General features: G+C 37.0%; 1 protein-coding gene across 4 annotated transcripts in view; it reads left to right on the forward strand.

Annotated features, from left to right (window-relative positions):
* The window catches only part of AHI1 (Abelson helper integration site 1), a 91,288-nt gene extending 76,028 nt beyond the window's left edge, over window positions 1-15,260 (forward strand). For all 4 annotated transcript variants that reach the window (XM_039568988.1, XM_010401262.4, XM_039568987.1 and 1 more), the window contains 3 exons: window positions 89-189; window positions 10,472-10,551; window positions 14,094-15,260. In XM_039568988.1, the coding sequence (XP_039424922.1) occupies window positions 89-189; window positions 10,472-10,551; window positions 14,094-14,331 (419 nt within the window). In that variant the 3' untranslated portion in view covers window positions 14,332-15,260. The remainder of the gene's footprint in view (window positions 1-88; window positions 190-10,471; window positions 10,552-14,093) is intronic.
* Window positions 15,261-16,629: the final 1,369 nt, after the last annotated feature.

Consider the following 16,629-nt stretch of genomic DNA (forward strand, 5'->3'; position numbering starts at 1 on the left):
CTGTTTTTGGTTAGATTGTAATGTCATGGTGGTTCACATAAATTCTTTCATAGCTCTAATAATGGAGAATTATGGTTCCTCTTTTCAGAAGAATATGAAGAACAGCCTTCAGGATTAGTACCAGATTCTGCTCCTCTCCTACCAGAAGGACCAACAGAAGCAGAAGAAGGTTCTCTGACTCTAGATAAGGTAATAATTTGAGAAGGAAGGATTGTGTAAGTAGTGGTAGGTTATGTCTTTTGTGTGCCACATGGACTGTGTTAATTTTTGATGCTTTATGTAAAAATTTCTCGTGTGTACATCTCATTCCAGGCAAGCAGGTAGATTTTCAGCAGAAGTTTAATATTTCTCTTGTGTGGAATCAGCTGTTCCATCATGTGGCAATTAGATATTCTGCTTACTTGCACCATTGTAATGAGTGGCAAATCTCCCATTGACCCCAAGTTTGCAGAAGTTACGTGTGCATAAGCATTCCTGTTTCTGTGATTTTAGTTAGTCAGAATATACAGTATGTACAGAAGAACAAAGAAACAGGGCCCAGTTTTCAGTCCAGGAAAAAATAGACATTTGATGTTTACCTCACCTTTAGAGATTCTGCTATGTGCAAAGCAGGTCAATTGACACTCACTTCTCCAGGAGATTAGAAACTTTGCATGCTTATGTTTCCCTTCCATGAAATAAGACTGATGATTGTCTTAAAGCATGGCTTTCCACAACTGTTCGTTTACTGAAATGGTACTAACACAACTACTTAAAAAGTGGTGTTCAGATTTCTTTTAAATTATTTGACTTTTCCATGTACTTTTCTAAAATTGAATCCAGTATTTTGTGTCTGATTTGGAAGACTCTGAACATATTCTATGTTGCTTAGTTGCAACTTTTGGGGACTTCTTCTCAGATGATTGATCTGTTCTTTGCTCCGTAGTGTATAGAATCATAGAATTATTTAGGCTAGAAAAGACATTGCAGTGTTCAAGGTTAAAACACTCAAGGCTATTTCTATTGACCTTTTTTATGCAGCTTCTGTTTTTAGTCAGTGAATATAGAGAGGTAGCATTTAATAAATTATAGAGTACAGATTACTCACTTGGTGATCTTGTTGAAGCCAGCTGCCTTCTTGAAGCCAACTGCTATAAATCGAATTACGAAGTGTTTTGTTCCTAACTATACTTGGAAAATGGAATAAATCACTACACTGAATAGTAATAATTAATCTGAAGTATCCTTTACCTCTTTGTAGCTGAGAAACTCCTAGCCAAACCATTGTCCAGGAAAGACAAGGGTGCATTACTTCTAGATGCTTCTGTAAAGGCAGACTAGAATAAATATGGAAAAAATTACATTACTGAAGATTTCTTTCATTAATTGTCTACTTTGCTAGAGGCAAGGAGAATATCCCAGAGGGAATATGTTGTTATAATCACCCAGTTTCACTCATATCTAGATTAGAAGAGAGACAAGTGCTACTGTTGTTAGACTTGGTCATTGTTATCCATATCTTTTTTTCTATTTTAATCTGGTAGGAATCTAGTAAATTTACTGTATCAAAATACTTTTATGTACACCAACTACAGTTACTAACATTTGCAACCAATATTTGTTATTCAGCTTTGTGAGAAGCAACATTTAATTAGTTTTGATTGCTTAGAATTTCTCAAGTGTCTGTGGTTGACATACTTTTCTAACACTAGTTTTTGTATTACTAGTAGTACTTGTTTTAGTAACACTCAGTTTTAATAATGTTTAATTCAAATGCTCTTTACTCAAATTCTGCTTGTACCTTGAGTTAAATTAACTGCATGTTAAATAATTAGTTGGAATTTTGTAGTAGTCTATATAGTACCTACAGATATTCAAAGGATATAACTAATCAAATATACATTAACAGTCCAAAACCAAGCAAATATAATAAAATTGCTTTTTATTTTGCACAGCAGCCAAAGGCACTACAAAATCATAAAAGAGTCCAGAGGAAGGTTATGAAACAGGTCCTGGAAAAACTTATATCATATATTATTAATCGATAATAATATAATATCTTGTATTATTATATAAAATCCTATAATTTATATAAAATTATTGGGTTTATATTAAAATTATTTTAAAATTATATATTAAACTGGCAAAGAATGAGCAGTGAAGAGAGTGTACATAGTAGTACCTGATGTGAAGTCAATGCACTCTTCTTTCTTTTATTTTTCTTTCCTTCTGCTGTTAAACGAGATCAGGGAGCATTAAGCTGGAATGGAACACATCTACTATCAGTAGAAGGAAATTTTTGTTTAGGCCATGCTTAGTTACCCTGGTGAGCTCAACTACTACAGGACACTCTTACATGAGTATGCTTAGGGATTAATTGCTTTAATAACACGTTTTAGGCTGAGGTAATGACTGAGATTTCAAAAGCATCTGAATGACTGGGAAACACGATGTGGAGGATTTATTTTAATTTCAAGTCACATCAGGACCGTATAAACCATCAAGAAGATAGTGAGTTGAATCAAATGATGAATCAAATCTCTGTAAGACTTACGATGCCTTGAAGTGTAATAGGTTTACAAAAGCTACAGAGTTCTGCATAGGAGAAACAACTTGTCATTCAGCTGTTTGCCAGAATGAATGAAACTTGTGCAGGGCTTTGGCTTTAGGCAATTTAGGCAGAGGCTTCTGAGACAAAACTGCTAAGGTGACCACTGAGGGGGCTCATCGGTTATGGCAGTTCCTGTCTTGCAGCAGTGACACAGCAACTCTTCTTCCTATTCCTTTCATTTTTTTTCATTATAAGACTCAATGAAGGGAAATGCCAATTTCCTTTATATGGGAAATAAGAAAAACCATTACTTTGTAATACTCTGTGTTTTGTGTTTTTTGGGGTTTTTTTTTGCTTTGGAAGAAAAGCTTTAATTTTTTTAATCCAAAAATATTTATGGAGTAATTAAGTTGTTTCTTAAATTGTTGACACAAGCAGGAAAATATAACTTAATTTTTTGATTGTGTTTGTTTTTTGGACACAAACATGTTTTCCCAAGTTCTTCGTTATACCTAGGTCTGCTATATTTATTGTTCTTTCTGGGTGTCTTTGAGGATTACTCAAATGTTTAGCACTGTTAAGACTGCAAAACAGTTACTATGAAAATCATCATAGCAATTACTTGTGAGATTTTGCTATCATTCAAGACTAAATAAGCACTTAAAATATTGACTATGACTACGGTTTTAATTACTGAGAATACCAGATAGTCTAATTAAAAATAGTTTTCCAACTGCAGATATTACACATGCATATCTAGCTAATTGTCAGAGCTTTATGAGTGAATAAAGTGGAATTATTAACATTACAAGAGGGTGTAATACTTAAGATCCAATATTAATCTTTGCAAATAATTTTTAGAAAAGCTTTAGTTCAAAGAACTTTCTTTCAAAATACTTTCTACCATCAGTTTTGCATTCATAACATAATAATTTTATGCAAACCTTGTTTTCCTGCCTTATGAGTTACTTAACTCCTAAGCCACAAAATTAGGTCATAATCATCTTTAATTACAACATGCATGTAAACTGACAATAGAAATTTCATGGAGTGAAAGTCTTGCTGCATTGATGAAGAATTCCAAGAAATAGAGATGGATTTATCATCTGGCTGCTCCAGTTAATGTGTTGTTTTCAAGTTCCTTAAGATGAAGGACAGGAATTCAGATAGGGTTCTATTAGAAACCAGAATGTGGGGTTTGCAAAATTTTGGCCAATCAGAAACATTTCAAAGTCAATAGAGTGTCTTTTTTTTTTAATCAGAAATTTTCTGCTGGCTATAAGATCTTGCGAACATGCTTTATAATTCAATGGCCTGCCACTCACTACATGAAATGCAGGTAACTGGATTCTGAATATGAAGTATGCAATTCCATGTTACATGAGAATAGTAGGAAGTAGTAATAGACAAAAACAAAACAGTAAATTTAAAACTTCCATTAAAAGTGTAAGAAAGTATTCTTTCTGGTACGTTTATCTTCGGAAAACAATGCCAAGATGTAAAATAGAAAATAAAAGAAAAGGCTTACTGGCAAGAACCACATTATTGTTGCACAATTTGAATGATCTACCCAAAGGTCATCAAAACTTGGTTCCATGTATATTTAAACAAAGTTTGGGATTATCAGTGTTCAGAAAAATAATTCATGGTCTCACTCTTCTTCCCCTAGAGGAGGTTGTTGTCAGACTTTGTGAATACTTAGCCCAGTGTGCCTGAAACTAACCTGCCAAGCAATTGTTGCTTTTCCCCTGGGCTTGAGCTATGGAAATGTGGGTGATTTTATGGGCTTAAAATTTATTTATTTAATCTTAAATTTTAAAAAGCATAGAAAACTTGTTCCATATTTCAAAAATAATAGCTAGAAATTTTTCTATTAGTTTCATCAAAAACTTCTGGTTTATAGTTTGTGCTTTTTCTATTTTCTCCATTAATGGTACCTTTCTTCAGGTTACTGGGGAACACTTCAGAGAATGATTATCTTTTAGGAAGAGGAGAGGGGAAATAGGAAGATGTGATTATGCTAATGAGGGAAACACTATGGAATTAATACAATGAAACTCCTGCAGTCAATAGAGCTGAAGACTTTTGACACACTATGGAATGTGTTCATTTTCAAGGTTCAGAGAGAGCAGATATGAAAAAAGGTGATATTCAATTGAATTAGAATGTATTATAGTGAAGTTCATAATTCTGAGCTTCATTCCTTGGTAATGTGATTACAGATCTCTGTTTCTGAAGGTATTGACATCTGGGCTGACAGAAACTGTGCTTTTCTAGAACCAGTCTGCAAAGCTGCTGTGTAGTCTTCCACATAAATTGTTGAATAGATTATAAAATAGATATATCTTTACAAACCTACTTTTGAAGTAGTAATGACTTTGATTACTCTTTAAGAAATCATTCATGTGAAGGAAATGTTACTATGGCACCATCTATGAGGAATGGGCTATTTTTCTTAATCCTTACCCAACATCAACATATTTCAGCTTTTGAGTTCTTTAGTTTCCTATTTCTTGGTACTCTGTTTTTCCTTTAAAATGCAGTTTGTACTGTTTGAATTAGAATCATGAAATATGAAGGGGTTGGAATGGACCTAAAAGATCATCTAGTCCCAATCCCCTCTGCCATGGGCAGGAATGCTTCCCACTAGACCAGGTTGCTCAAGGCTTTATCCTACCTGGCTTTGAACACTGGCAGGGTTGGGGCATCCACAACTTCCCTGGGCAACCTGCTCCGGTGTTTCTCCACCCTCACAGTGAAAAATTTCCTCCTAATATCTAACCTAAATTTCCCCTCTCTCAATTTGTACCCATTATTCCTTGTCCTATCATTACAGGCTGTTGTAGTTTAGGAATGGTACTTCCCAATTCAGTTCCCCCATCGAGGCTCTCCCGATCCACACACCCCTCTCTTGCTCCTGCTTCCTCCCCCGCTTTCCACTGTGCTGGGATGAAGTTGAGAATTGGAGGCACAAAAGGTGAAGATCGTGGGTTTTGATAAGAACAATTTACTGTAAACAGCAATGAGATAAGAAAATGAACAGTAACAGTAGTAATATTAATAACAAAAGTGTACAAAAGAGAGAGTGATTCACATCCAGAAATGCTCACTGTGGAGCCTGCTACAATAAATTAGTGCCAGATGGCTTCCCCCCACCTAGTTTCTGACTGGAAGGAACACCCTTCTCCAAAAGTCCTTCTCCCCCTATCCCTGGCAATGATGTGAGGTCCTATCACATCTGGATCCTGGCCATGCCCCTCCCAGCTGTTGCACAAAATTTCAGCCTGCCTTGGCTGAAATCAGGACACAGACAAAGAGTCCCTCTCCAGCTTCCCTGTAGGCCCCCTTCAGATACCAAAAGGTTTTATGAGGTCTCCATTCAACCTTCTCCAGGCTGAACAGCCCGAACTTTCTTAGCCTGTCTTTGTAAGCAAGGTGCTCCAGTTCCCTTATCAACTTTGTGACCCTTCTCTGGACTTGCTCCAGCTCCAAGTGGGGTCTCACAGGAGCAGAGTAGAGGTGCAGAATCACCTCCTATGACCTGCTGGCCACACTCCTTTGGATACAGACTAGGATTTGTTTGGCTTTCCGGGTTGTGAGCACACCCAGCTGGCTCATGTTGAATTTTTCATCAACCATCACCCCCAAATCCTTCTCCACAAGGCTGCTCTTAACCACTTCTCTGCCCAGCCTGTAGGTGTGTCTAGGATTGCCACAACCCAGCTGTAGAGCCTTGTACTTCACTTTGTTGAACTTCATGAGGTTTGCTTAGACCCAGCTCTCAAGCTTCTCAAGGTCCCTCTGGATGGCATCCCTTCCCTCCAGCCTGTCAACTGCTCCTGCAAGTTGAATTACTCTCTCTTTAAGCATGTGTGGTGCTACTTTATTTGTAAACTGGTAGCTACGTGTTTTGTCTCAAAAATACTTATGCCTGTGTCTATAGTATTATTTGAGTCATTGAAAGAGAAGGTATCTGGTTTACAACCAAATTAATACCTGCTGGGGGAAAAAAGTAAAGGTGAAATTTCATGCATAGACATTTTCTGTAGGTGACCAGTCTGTTTAAAGATCAGAGGAATCAGACTGAGCCACTGAATTGGTCAAGCAGAACTAAAAATGCTGTTGAGTGACACATATTGTCTCAGGAGAAAGCTAACTTCTCCCTTCCCCATTTTTCTCCTTGGGTCCTCATAGCCTCTTTCTGAAGAGAATTGAACTATTTTTATGCAAATGTTGATGCAAAGCTGTGACCCCATATAAATTCCCAGAGCCCAAGGCTGCAGGACTGGAAACAGGTGTTCTAAAACATACTGTTTCAATCTCAAGTGTCTTTTCCCCACTCTTCCTCCTCCTTTTGTTATCCCTGAAAAGCTCATATAGTGGATTTCATTTCTGAGATGCAGTATTTGTTAGTGTTAAGCCATGACTACAGTTTTCACCCAACAGATTTTTCCCTTTTATGCAAAAGAGAGAAATTCATGCCAATGTGTCTCTTGTATACAGAGCCACAGTGCTGCTAGATTCTCACAACTAAGCTAATACTGTTAGATATAAGGGCTAGAACATGGTCAGTCTGATTTAGATAGGCTTGTTCTTTAAAAACACTAGGGAGGGGGAAAAGCAATTGTAAGTTAATTGCATTTTAAATGGGAAGGTCAAGGCAAAAGAAGTACATGTAATTCTGCTAGCAAAGGCCTCTGCCAGTTGTTCATTTAATGGGGAAATGTGTGGACGGGTGCAGAATAGCAGGAAAGAAAATGATGAGTGTGGTGTGGTGTCACAACATTTCCCCCAAACTTGACTTGTTAGAACAGTTTTGACAGCAGGCATTGGCATAGTTTTGGGGAGTTAAATACATGGCTGTGAATCTTTTATCCATGGACTGCGTAATTGAAAACAAAATACAAACCTAATACTGAGTCTAGTGTCCTAAAGACACATCTGAAAAGGCATCAGAAACATGTTCATTCTTGCCATCTGTGATCCAATGAATTTTTAATTAGATCAAGTTCTGTAGAAACAGCTTCTATGGGAGAGTTCCTCTGTAGGCTACAGAGCAAACTCATTTACTGTCATGGCTTGAATCATCTGAATAGATTTCCCACACCACTGTATTCTGTCCATCTACTTCTTAGTCTGCCAGAGAACCTCTGCAGACCATCAGTCTTAGGGCCAACTGTGCACAGCCTAGAGGAAAGCACTCCAAAGATGTAGACTTAGGATGAGACTTTGTCCCTAGTATTTCCTTTAGATGCCCTCTGCTTCAGGTTCTTTTAGAAAGTGTGTTCTGAAATACCTGATTGGTCCCACAAGTTGCACAATAAGGGTTTAGTGCTTGATTTACTGCTATGGATTCTACAGCAGGGATCAGGAACTTGATATGCTTTTTGTGTATTTTGCTTTTATTTATATTGCCTAGGTTGCTTCTTATGTTGCAAGCAAGAGAGAACTTCAGGATAAAATAAAAGAACTGTAAAGCAAGCAAGCCCTTTAGGAAAGAAAAATACATATTTTATTACAATTCCTATGATCATAAAGCAAAAGAAACTTGAGAAAATCCAAGCTTCTACAGTTGACATGAACTAATGTTCTCTTCTCCTTATGGTGGGCTGGATCTCACAAACGGGGAGAATTAGAACATAGCAGCAAAATTGAACACCATTAGTGGCACTCTGCAAAGGAGCTCATTTTTTATACAGTGTTCAGTATTTGGTCTTGTGATCAGAAAAATATTCATAAGTATCTGAAACATTAGGGTGTTTTTCTTTAAAGCAAACACTGCCCTAGTAATACAATATTAGTATTTAAGCTCTGCGATCTGGATGAGAGTCATGGCTCTCACCATGCCTGTTCCAACACCAGCTTTACTGCATCTTAATACAGAAGCAGTGACGATAGTGCAGAGCTGTTTGGAACTTCATGGGAGATCTGCTCAAGCATAATAAGTGGTGGAGAGGTTTAGAAATGGACAAAGATTAGATCAACAGCCTCTTCAGCTCCTCCATACTCCAGCCTTCCCTGCCTGGATTGCTCCTTACATCGATATGTCCTTAGTGAGTTCCCAGTGTGTTCCCACACCTCCTTAGCCAAATACTTCCTGCCTGTTTTCCCAGCCTTCACTTCTTCCTCCTGATGCTGCATCCCCTTGCTTAACCAGCTCCTGCACTGCCTCTGTGCATCTGCCACTGTTCCCCTCGTTTCTTCAGTACTGCTACTTCTTACATCACTAGGATGGGAAAAGTAGGTCAAGGAGTAGGCTAAGAGGGACACGAAGGTGTGTGGAACAGACAAAAGGAGGCAGTGGCAGCGAGATCTGCTTCAAACAGATCTAGTATCTAGTTCCTCCTTTGTTACATGCTTGAAAGGTTGTAGGAATAAAGTAAGAAATCTGTCACACACAGTACTGTGGAGTGTTGGGAGTCCGTCTTCACAGACCTAGGAATTCTCATGAGTTGCCATGTGAGGTGAACGCAGCTATTTGAGTGTCTCCAATTGTGTGCTCTTCTTTCCTTGGTACTCATACTAAAAAGCTGTGCTTTAATATATGAAAGGCTATGTGATGAGTTGCTTTTAAAACAGATCATAAGAGCTTTCAGTTAAGCAGCTAAATTTAGTGGATACTTTAATCTTCTAACTGTAAAACAAGGATAATTTTGGGTGTTTAGGTGTCTGAAAGTATTAAAAATCTTAGTCTGTTTTTTATAAGAGGTCAGTCTTCTGTAGTAGCACTTTAGGGAATTCTACTCTATTGTTCTTTGGAATGGTTCATATTTGATTATAGTATTAGTACAGTGAGAAGATTCTGTAATATTTACTCAAAAAGGAGGCTAAAAATGATTTGACTCATTCACACAGGATTTTCTGAAAAAGAATTTGTTTTGACTGCAAACAAAGTGAATTCATGATTGTGTATGGCAAGGAACCATGAGGTTATAAATGCTGAAGGAAGTATTAATTACTTGGAGTCATTCCCTTTACAACACTCCCTTGTATTTTCATATCAGTGGTATTATATTTCCTTCTTTTGTGTTTACTTTTACCATTTACTTAGTCTCAAGTTTATTACTGTATTAACAAGGATTTTGTGTGTGAAGTAGATGATTTTTCTTCCTAGCCTTGTCAATGCTACATTATTGTATTCTAATAGGCTGACTTTTGTCCAAACTAATCCAGCAATCTGTGTTTTTACAGCAGACTAATTCTAATGACTAATGTTTGAACATGGTTGTTGTGGGCAGTGTAAATGTATGAATTCAGTAAGTCAATGGGAGCTTGATCCTGTTTATTCTAAGTCAGTAGAAAATAATATTAAACTAATAAAATAACCTGTCCCTGAAGACTCAGGGAGGACACTCACATTTCCTTATGGGAATTCTTTCATGAAGTATGAGACCTTTTAGAATTAGAAGAGGTTTGTTTGTAGAGAGTTTGTTTGCAAGTTGTACTAATTACTTGGGAAATGAGAGAATTTACTTTTCCAGATTTGGGGAATCTTTCTAGCTCAGAATTACAAGGTCACCTGGCGTGATTTGAACTGCTTTTGAATTAAACTTGCAGGCTTAAAGAAGATAGGTTTTCCTTGTGAAAACTATGCAATAAGAAGGCTTTTTAGCATTCTGCTTTTTCACTGGTAGTAGCACAAATAACAATTCTTTTAAGACAGTGTGTGTTTTAAGCTGGCTTCAAGCAGATTCATAACCTCTTGTTTCTACACATACCTGAAAACTTTCTTTTATTTGCAAGTAGCTTTTTTTTATAGCAGGGCACTGTTTCCTTGTTTGTAACCACATAGGAGTTAACATTTTATGGCTGATAGACATTCTTTTTCAAACGTGGTATATTCTCTCCTTATTCAGGAAGCTGGTGGGTTTTCTATGCACATGTGTTGGCCCCGTTGTCTGTCGTCTTTTTACCTTCCTGCTTTTTTTGTTTCTTTTACAGATGACACCAGTCACCAGTAAGTCAGGGGACCTAAAATTTATCTCCAAACATGACACAGATAGAGACTCATCTGCAGCACAGTAAGCAAGAAATGCTTAAAAAATTGCAGTGTTATTTCCCACCTGCTGTTTGAAAACTGAGAGAAATGTTGGAAGGGTTATTTTTTTTTTAAAGCAAAACAAGAAGTTAGCTTTTGGGTGATCAGTCAGAGAGTGCTTCACACCCAAAATGCAAAGGAAATAACAGTTCATATACACATGCATATCTCCATGTGTATATGAACATAAAGACCAAGGACTATAATGTACATAACAATCAAAACTCTGGGATATGTGGTTGCTCACTGGCATCCCTTAGCTATCTTAGGATTTTATTGCTGCAGACTGCAAACTATTTTTGCACCTTCTAATAATTAATTAACGTAAATTCCAAAGGGTTTTCACATTCTAAGAAGATGCCAGCAACACTTTTGATGTTAACACTTGCATTTTTTAAAAATCGTATCTCTGCGTTGCGTGAAAGCTGTAAGCAGATAAGCTCTCAGCATTTTGAACAAGAGCTTCCACAATATCTCTAGCTATTGCAACCATTTATGCTTCAAAAATTGATATCTGAAAATACTTCCCATGTTTGCCATTGTATGTGTCACCTAAGCAAAGTTATTTCACTGATCATTTTCCAGACTGGTTCCCTCCTCATATAAATAATCTGTGCATTATGCTGTAGATGCAGATACATACCTAATTTTAACCTGCCTTTAAATCTGAATTTTGTTTGTCCAGCTGTATCTAGATTTGAAAATAAATTGTGAGTGGAAAGTTTAACCCTCATGTACAATGAGAAATAGGCTGTACAACTACACATTGACAGAATTCAGTGTTGAATTTTGGGCACAACTATTCTGATAGCATAGACATTAAGGAAGGAAATGCTGTAAAAGCACAGTTACTGTGACGGTTGACACAGTCTGTTAGAAGTCAGTATCAAAAATTTGGGATGACTCAACTCCATTGGTAGAACTTCAGGAAACAATTATTTTGAGTGACCTTTCCAGGGCATCCACTGAAAAATAGGGGACCCCAGATTTAAAGTGTGGAATCACAAATGATACAAGCAAATTCAAGAATTTTGAGTCATACCAAATACAAATGTTCATTTTAATGGAAACTAAGGGTATCCTGAGAATATGTCACACCAAAGGCATAGAGCCCCAAACTCACTTCAGTTACATTTCAAAAAGGTGAGAGAAGACACCTACATGCTTGAGTCAGTAGAATGTGCTCCCTCATCCTGAACTATAGGGAGCAGGAGCATCATGGAGATTCCAGTCTGAATTCATGCATGCTCCATGTCATGGCACTTCAAAGCAGTGACCACATGTACCAGGTTTTTTTCACAAAAGACTGCAAGCTGTTAGCTTATTTTGAGAGCTAGAAGAGAAAAGGATCCTCTGATACTGCTTATGCCACTAGTTTGAAAAACTCTCAGTATTTCTGTTTATAGGTATTTATACAGCACAGATCAGATAATAAAACAGTTCAGAATCATAGCTACCTATTTTTCATTAAAACTCTGACTTTACTGTTAAAAAAAACATGACCTGCCAGGGCTCTGACTGGATTGTAGTTTTCTTGCTCACTGCAGTCAATGTGTCTTGAAATATCCTTAAAAATTTACATGCATGCAAGTATTGCCATCTTAACTGGAAAAGTTTTATATTTCAGCATCTAACAGCAATATCAACATGACTTGAGATCCAATCCAATCTGTACTTAAATAGTTGCTCCACCTAATACTATTATTTTCCTGGTTTCTGTGGAAATACACTTAATATGCATGTCACATTGACATATATGATATGAAATTTATTTACTGCATAATTCATAAGAATCAAGTGAGATGTGGTTGCCAAGTAGACACTTTCGATATGGAGAAGTGAAACTTTAACACCTGCGCAACTCACTAAGCCAAATGAATGATTGCTGGCTTGCTTATTAGAACAATATTGTTCACTATGGTCACAATACCTGCTCTAAAAGAACATGAATGGCAAGTCCTTATAAAATGTCTATTTTTTGAGAATTTCTGGGTGGAAAATATGGTTTTGCAATAGGAAAACAAATTTTATACAAGGTGGTAGTAGACTTTTATCTTAGCCAGTTAATGTGTCTTCTGCAGACTCTAGATGCTAAGTGTTTTTAATCTAAGTTTTGATGCATCATCACATCTGATGCTCAAATAATAAAAAGATAAAAACTGCTTCTCAAAATTAGAGTAGCTTTATATTGGAAATAGCATATTAACCTTACTCTTTGAATATTAATGATTAGCTGCTACTTGTCAGTGCAGCCATTATGTCCTTAGACATGTTCCCATTGTGTGGTTTTGCTGAGCTGCACTAGGTACTGCTCTCTGCATAATTTACACGAGACCCAGCTGAACACTCGGTTTGGTACATTGGTACTTGTATCACTGAATAATTATGACTTTGTATCCCAATTTTGTCATGCAGCAGTACTTCTCAAATTGTTCTAGGAATCCTAACACAGAGGGTCTTAGACTCCAGAACCTTTTCCTTAGGATGTTCCAGTACTAGAGCTGCAGCAATCTGCATATTCATAAGTGTACAGTTTAGCTTAAAAACACCTTCCAACTACAGGCAGATATTCATCAGTTCATTAGCAAGGCTGATGTGTAAACGTTTTCATCTATAAAATCTGATTACATTAGGACAGTATCATCAACAGTGCAGCACTTGTGGAAAAGACACATTACATTCATCAGTCTCGATTCATCCATTTGCTTATGTGTTTCAGCTGCATTAAACATAACAATTCAGGCCGTAAACCAAGACCCCTTTGTACTAGGCACAATGCAAATTTTTAACAAAGACAGTACCTTCCTTTGAAAGGTTAGAGTCGAAGTAATGTTACGTATTTATAGTTAAATAGAAAGTTGCAACTTCTGCCAAGAGTGGGAATTCATGGTGGAAGTGGTGTAACATCTGCATAATCCCTGCCATCATGTGCAAGACCAGTTAGAGGCATTAACTGGGATACAGGAACTTGACTGATCCTTTTGGCACTGTATGAAGGCTGATAAGCATAAATAGACATTAAAGTGATTTCTGACTGTCCTCATTCAGGCAAATTAAAATGGAAAAACTAATCTTATATACTTCGACTGCCTGTCTTACTCTTGTTGCATAAATAAACCAGGAATGTCTCCTTAATTGTAAGTATTTTGGTGTCTGAGCTTAGGAAAGTAAAAAAAAAAAAACAAGTGCAATTGCTTTTATGAGAGGAGGAGACTGGTAATTTGTATTTTTTAATTACATCTGTTGTCTATTGATCAAGACGAGCTGATTTTTAAGATCATGAGCAGTTCTTTTGAAAGCAATGCTATGATAAAAAGTAGACTAGTGGAGTGGTCTCATATTTTGTCTTCATGGTTTTTCTGTCTTTGTTCTGCTGTGGAACAGTAGTTTTTGTAGTTGTTTCAGCATTGTGCTCAAGAGGGTAGGCAGACAATTGCTCTAACACATCAGCTGTAGGTGGAAAAAGCTCTAAATTTGGGCTAACTTTGTGTTTCTTTTACTCTTTTTATATCCACCTTCCTCTAGAGGTACAAAGGAAAAGAAGAAAAGGATACAAAGGAATGAGAGAGAAAATCAGCACAACTTAATGAGTGTCGATACTCCTCTGTCATCAGTTACAGCTAATGGTGTTGAAAACGAACCTACATCCCATGGGGTGGAATTGAAGAAGAAGAAGAAAAAGGCAGCAAGAGGCTCAAACTTAAGCACAAATGGAAGGACAAATATTGCCTTTGAGCCCGAATGCCATGACGCAGAGGCATAATTTATTTCTGAATACTGGGGTGATGTTCATTAGACATGTTGAAGGCTGCAATTATGATCTCTCCTCTAGGACTAACAACAAACAAAGAAATTAAAATACTTAAATATGCAAAATGGTACCAGTTGTGACTTATCAATGGTGCAAACCAGTTTTGGGTGACTTTTGCCCTGGGTTCCTTGAAATCAACATAACTTGGAGGTTCAGCTCCTCACTGGACTGGAAAAGAACTGAAACTGTCAAATACCTTGTTTCCTAATTTGATATCTGATTAAACCTTCACTTAGGCATTTATGTGGGCTGTAGATCAATCCATTGGGAGCAGAGAATCAAGTGAAAAAGTGTGGTCTAGAGCAAAACAAGCCCAACCACTACGTAAGTTATTAAATTAGCATTTTAAAGTATGCTTTAAGTAAAATAGAAGAGTGTCCAGAATGGTAAAAAACCAAAGGAGTGCTGACATTAAGGTGTACCTGAAAACATAAGCTTTTAAAAAATATTTTCCTGACATCTAGTATCTGTTTGGACTGCATTTTGCAGCTCTGAAGGGAATTGTGGAATAACTACCTATGCAACTACACTGTCTTCAGTAGGACTACTTGTTCTTATCAAAATATATTAGTGTTGCAAATTCCAGGCAGTTATATTTTTCAAATGAGGTGTGCTGCACATAGTAAAGATTCACTGCAGTTTTGTCAGAGTTCCTGGCTGCTGTGGCAGCAGTCTTGCCAAATGTACTTTCTTTTGTCTGAATGAAATATTTCATATCCAACTGTGCTGTTTGTTTTACTTGTAGTCCTTATTCACTTGTAAGCATCATTAATCTATTTTTTTACTTGAGTATTATTTTGTGACCTTTTACTATTGAATTCACTAATTATCTACGGTGTTAAATAATTTATATTTTATATTAAACAGAACGCTTTCTATCAGTTAGTGTTGGTATTTTTTCTGGCTGATGATGTCCAGTTTATTTTTACTCTGCTAGGAAATTCTTTCTCCTCCCCCTCTGAAGCAATAAATAACATAAAATTAGAAAGCCCTTATTTAGTAGACAGGGCACTTGATTCCATTAAAAAAAGAAGTGAAAATAACAATGGTGGGCACTGATGTGTGAAATGCACCCAGATGCAGAGGACTAGTTGCTGTATATTGTAATACCTTCCTTGCACATGTTTTGAAGCCAGAAAAACCTGTAAACGTTTTTCTTTCTAGTAAAGCACAGCAGCAAATACTCTTTTTTTGGCCCACTGGTAGTTGTTATTTGCCAGCAGTCCTAACTTTGCTCTGCCTGGAGTATGTGCATGGAGCCCTGCCCTGAATAGGGCTTGCATATGTGTACTGGAAACTTAGCAATGTGTCTTTCCCCAGTCAGAGGTGGTGTAAAATTACCTTAGTCCTGGGGCTGCCTGATTCTGTCAAGACTCCCCACCTCTTATGTCCCTGCAGTGTGTTTCAGCTCATCATCCTGTGTGACATGTGGCATTTAGAGATTTTATAAAGAGGAAAAATCTCTACATCTTGCATTTCTTAAAATGTCCTGGGTCACGTTTAAAACAAGGGCAGAACATGACATCAGGCTCCACGTCAGGGAGAGCTGAGCAATAGCCAAGATCTGGGAGCTCATTGGAAAGCATTGTAAAATGTTAATTTGCCATTGTCGACACTGAAGACAGAAATAACACTTCAGATAAACACCACAGAGAGATGGTAGTTCTAATCAAAGGCACAGCACCTCCTTTCATGCTTGCGAACTAGGGCTCCAATTATGTTCACTGCTCTGAAGCTGAATAGAGCTGCTTTGCCACACTTTCCAAATTGAGAGGAGAGGCAGCAGTAGTGTCTTCCAAGGCACAGTTCCAAATAACAATTAAGCAGAAGGAATCAGATAAGAGCCAAACATGAAAATGCAGGAGTTGAAAATAAACTTTTCATAATGTTTTTTTGTAATTGCAATAGCTTTTGTTTTGCTTCTATAATTTTTTTTTCTTCCCTACCACATGGTTGGTTAGAGACTTCTATTCCTTTATACACAGTGTCACTGTGGTGCTAGTTTTCTGCATTCATTTAACAGAAAAGGAACAAAAATATCTGAAATTTTTAAAAGTCTATGATCCTTCGGTATTAAAATTAGAGCCTTCATCCTAAAACCTCTTTAACAAATTATGAGCATGGCACAATGGCAAAGACAGATTTTACCTTTTGTTCAGAAATATGACTGATATATTCATTTTAAGAAGAACTGCTTTTTGGTGTTAGTAGAGTCTTTATTCTTCAGACATTGCTGGTGGGATTTTAAAT

Source organism: Corvus cornix, chromosome 3 (genome assembly GCF_000738735.6).
Source record: "Corvus cornix cornix isolate S_Up_H32 chromosome 3, ASM73873v5, whole genome shotgun sequence".
Lineage (NCBI taxonomy): Eukaryota > Metazoa > Chordata > Aves > Passeriformes > Corvidae > Corvus > Corvus cornix.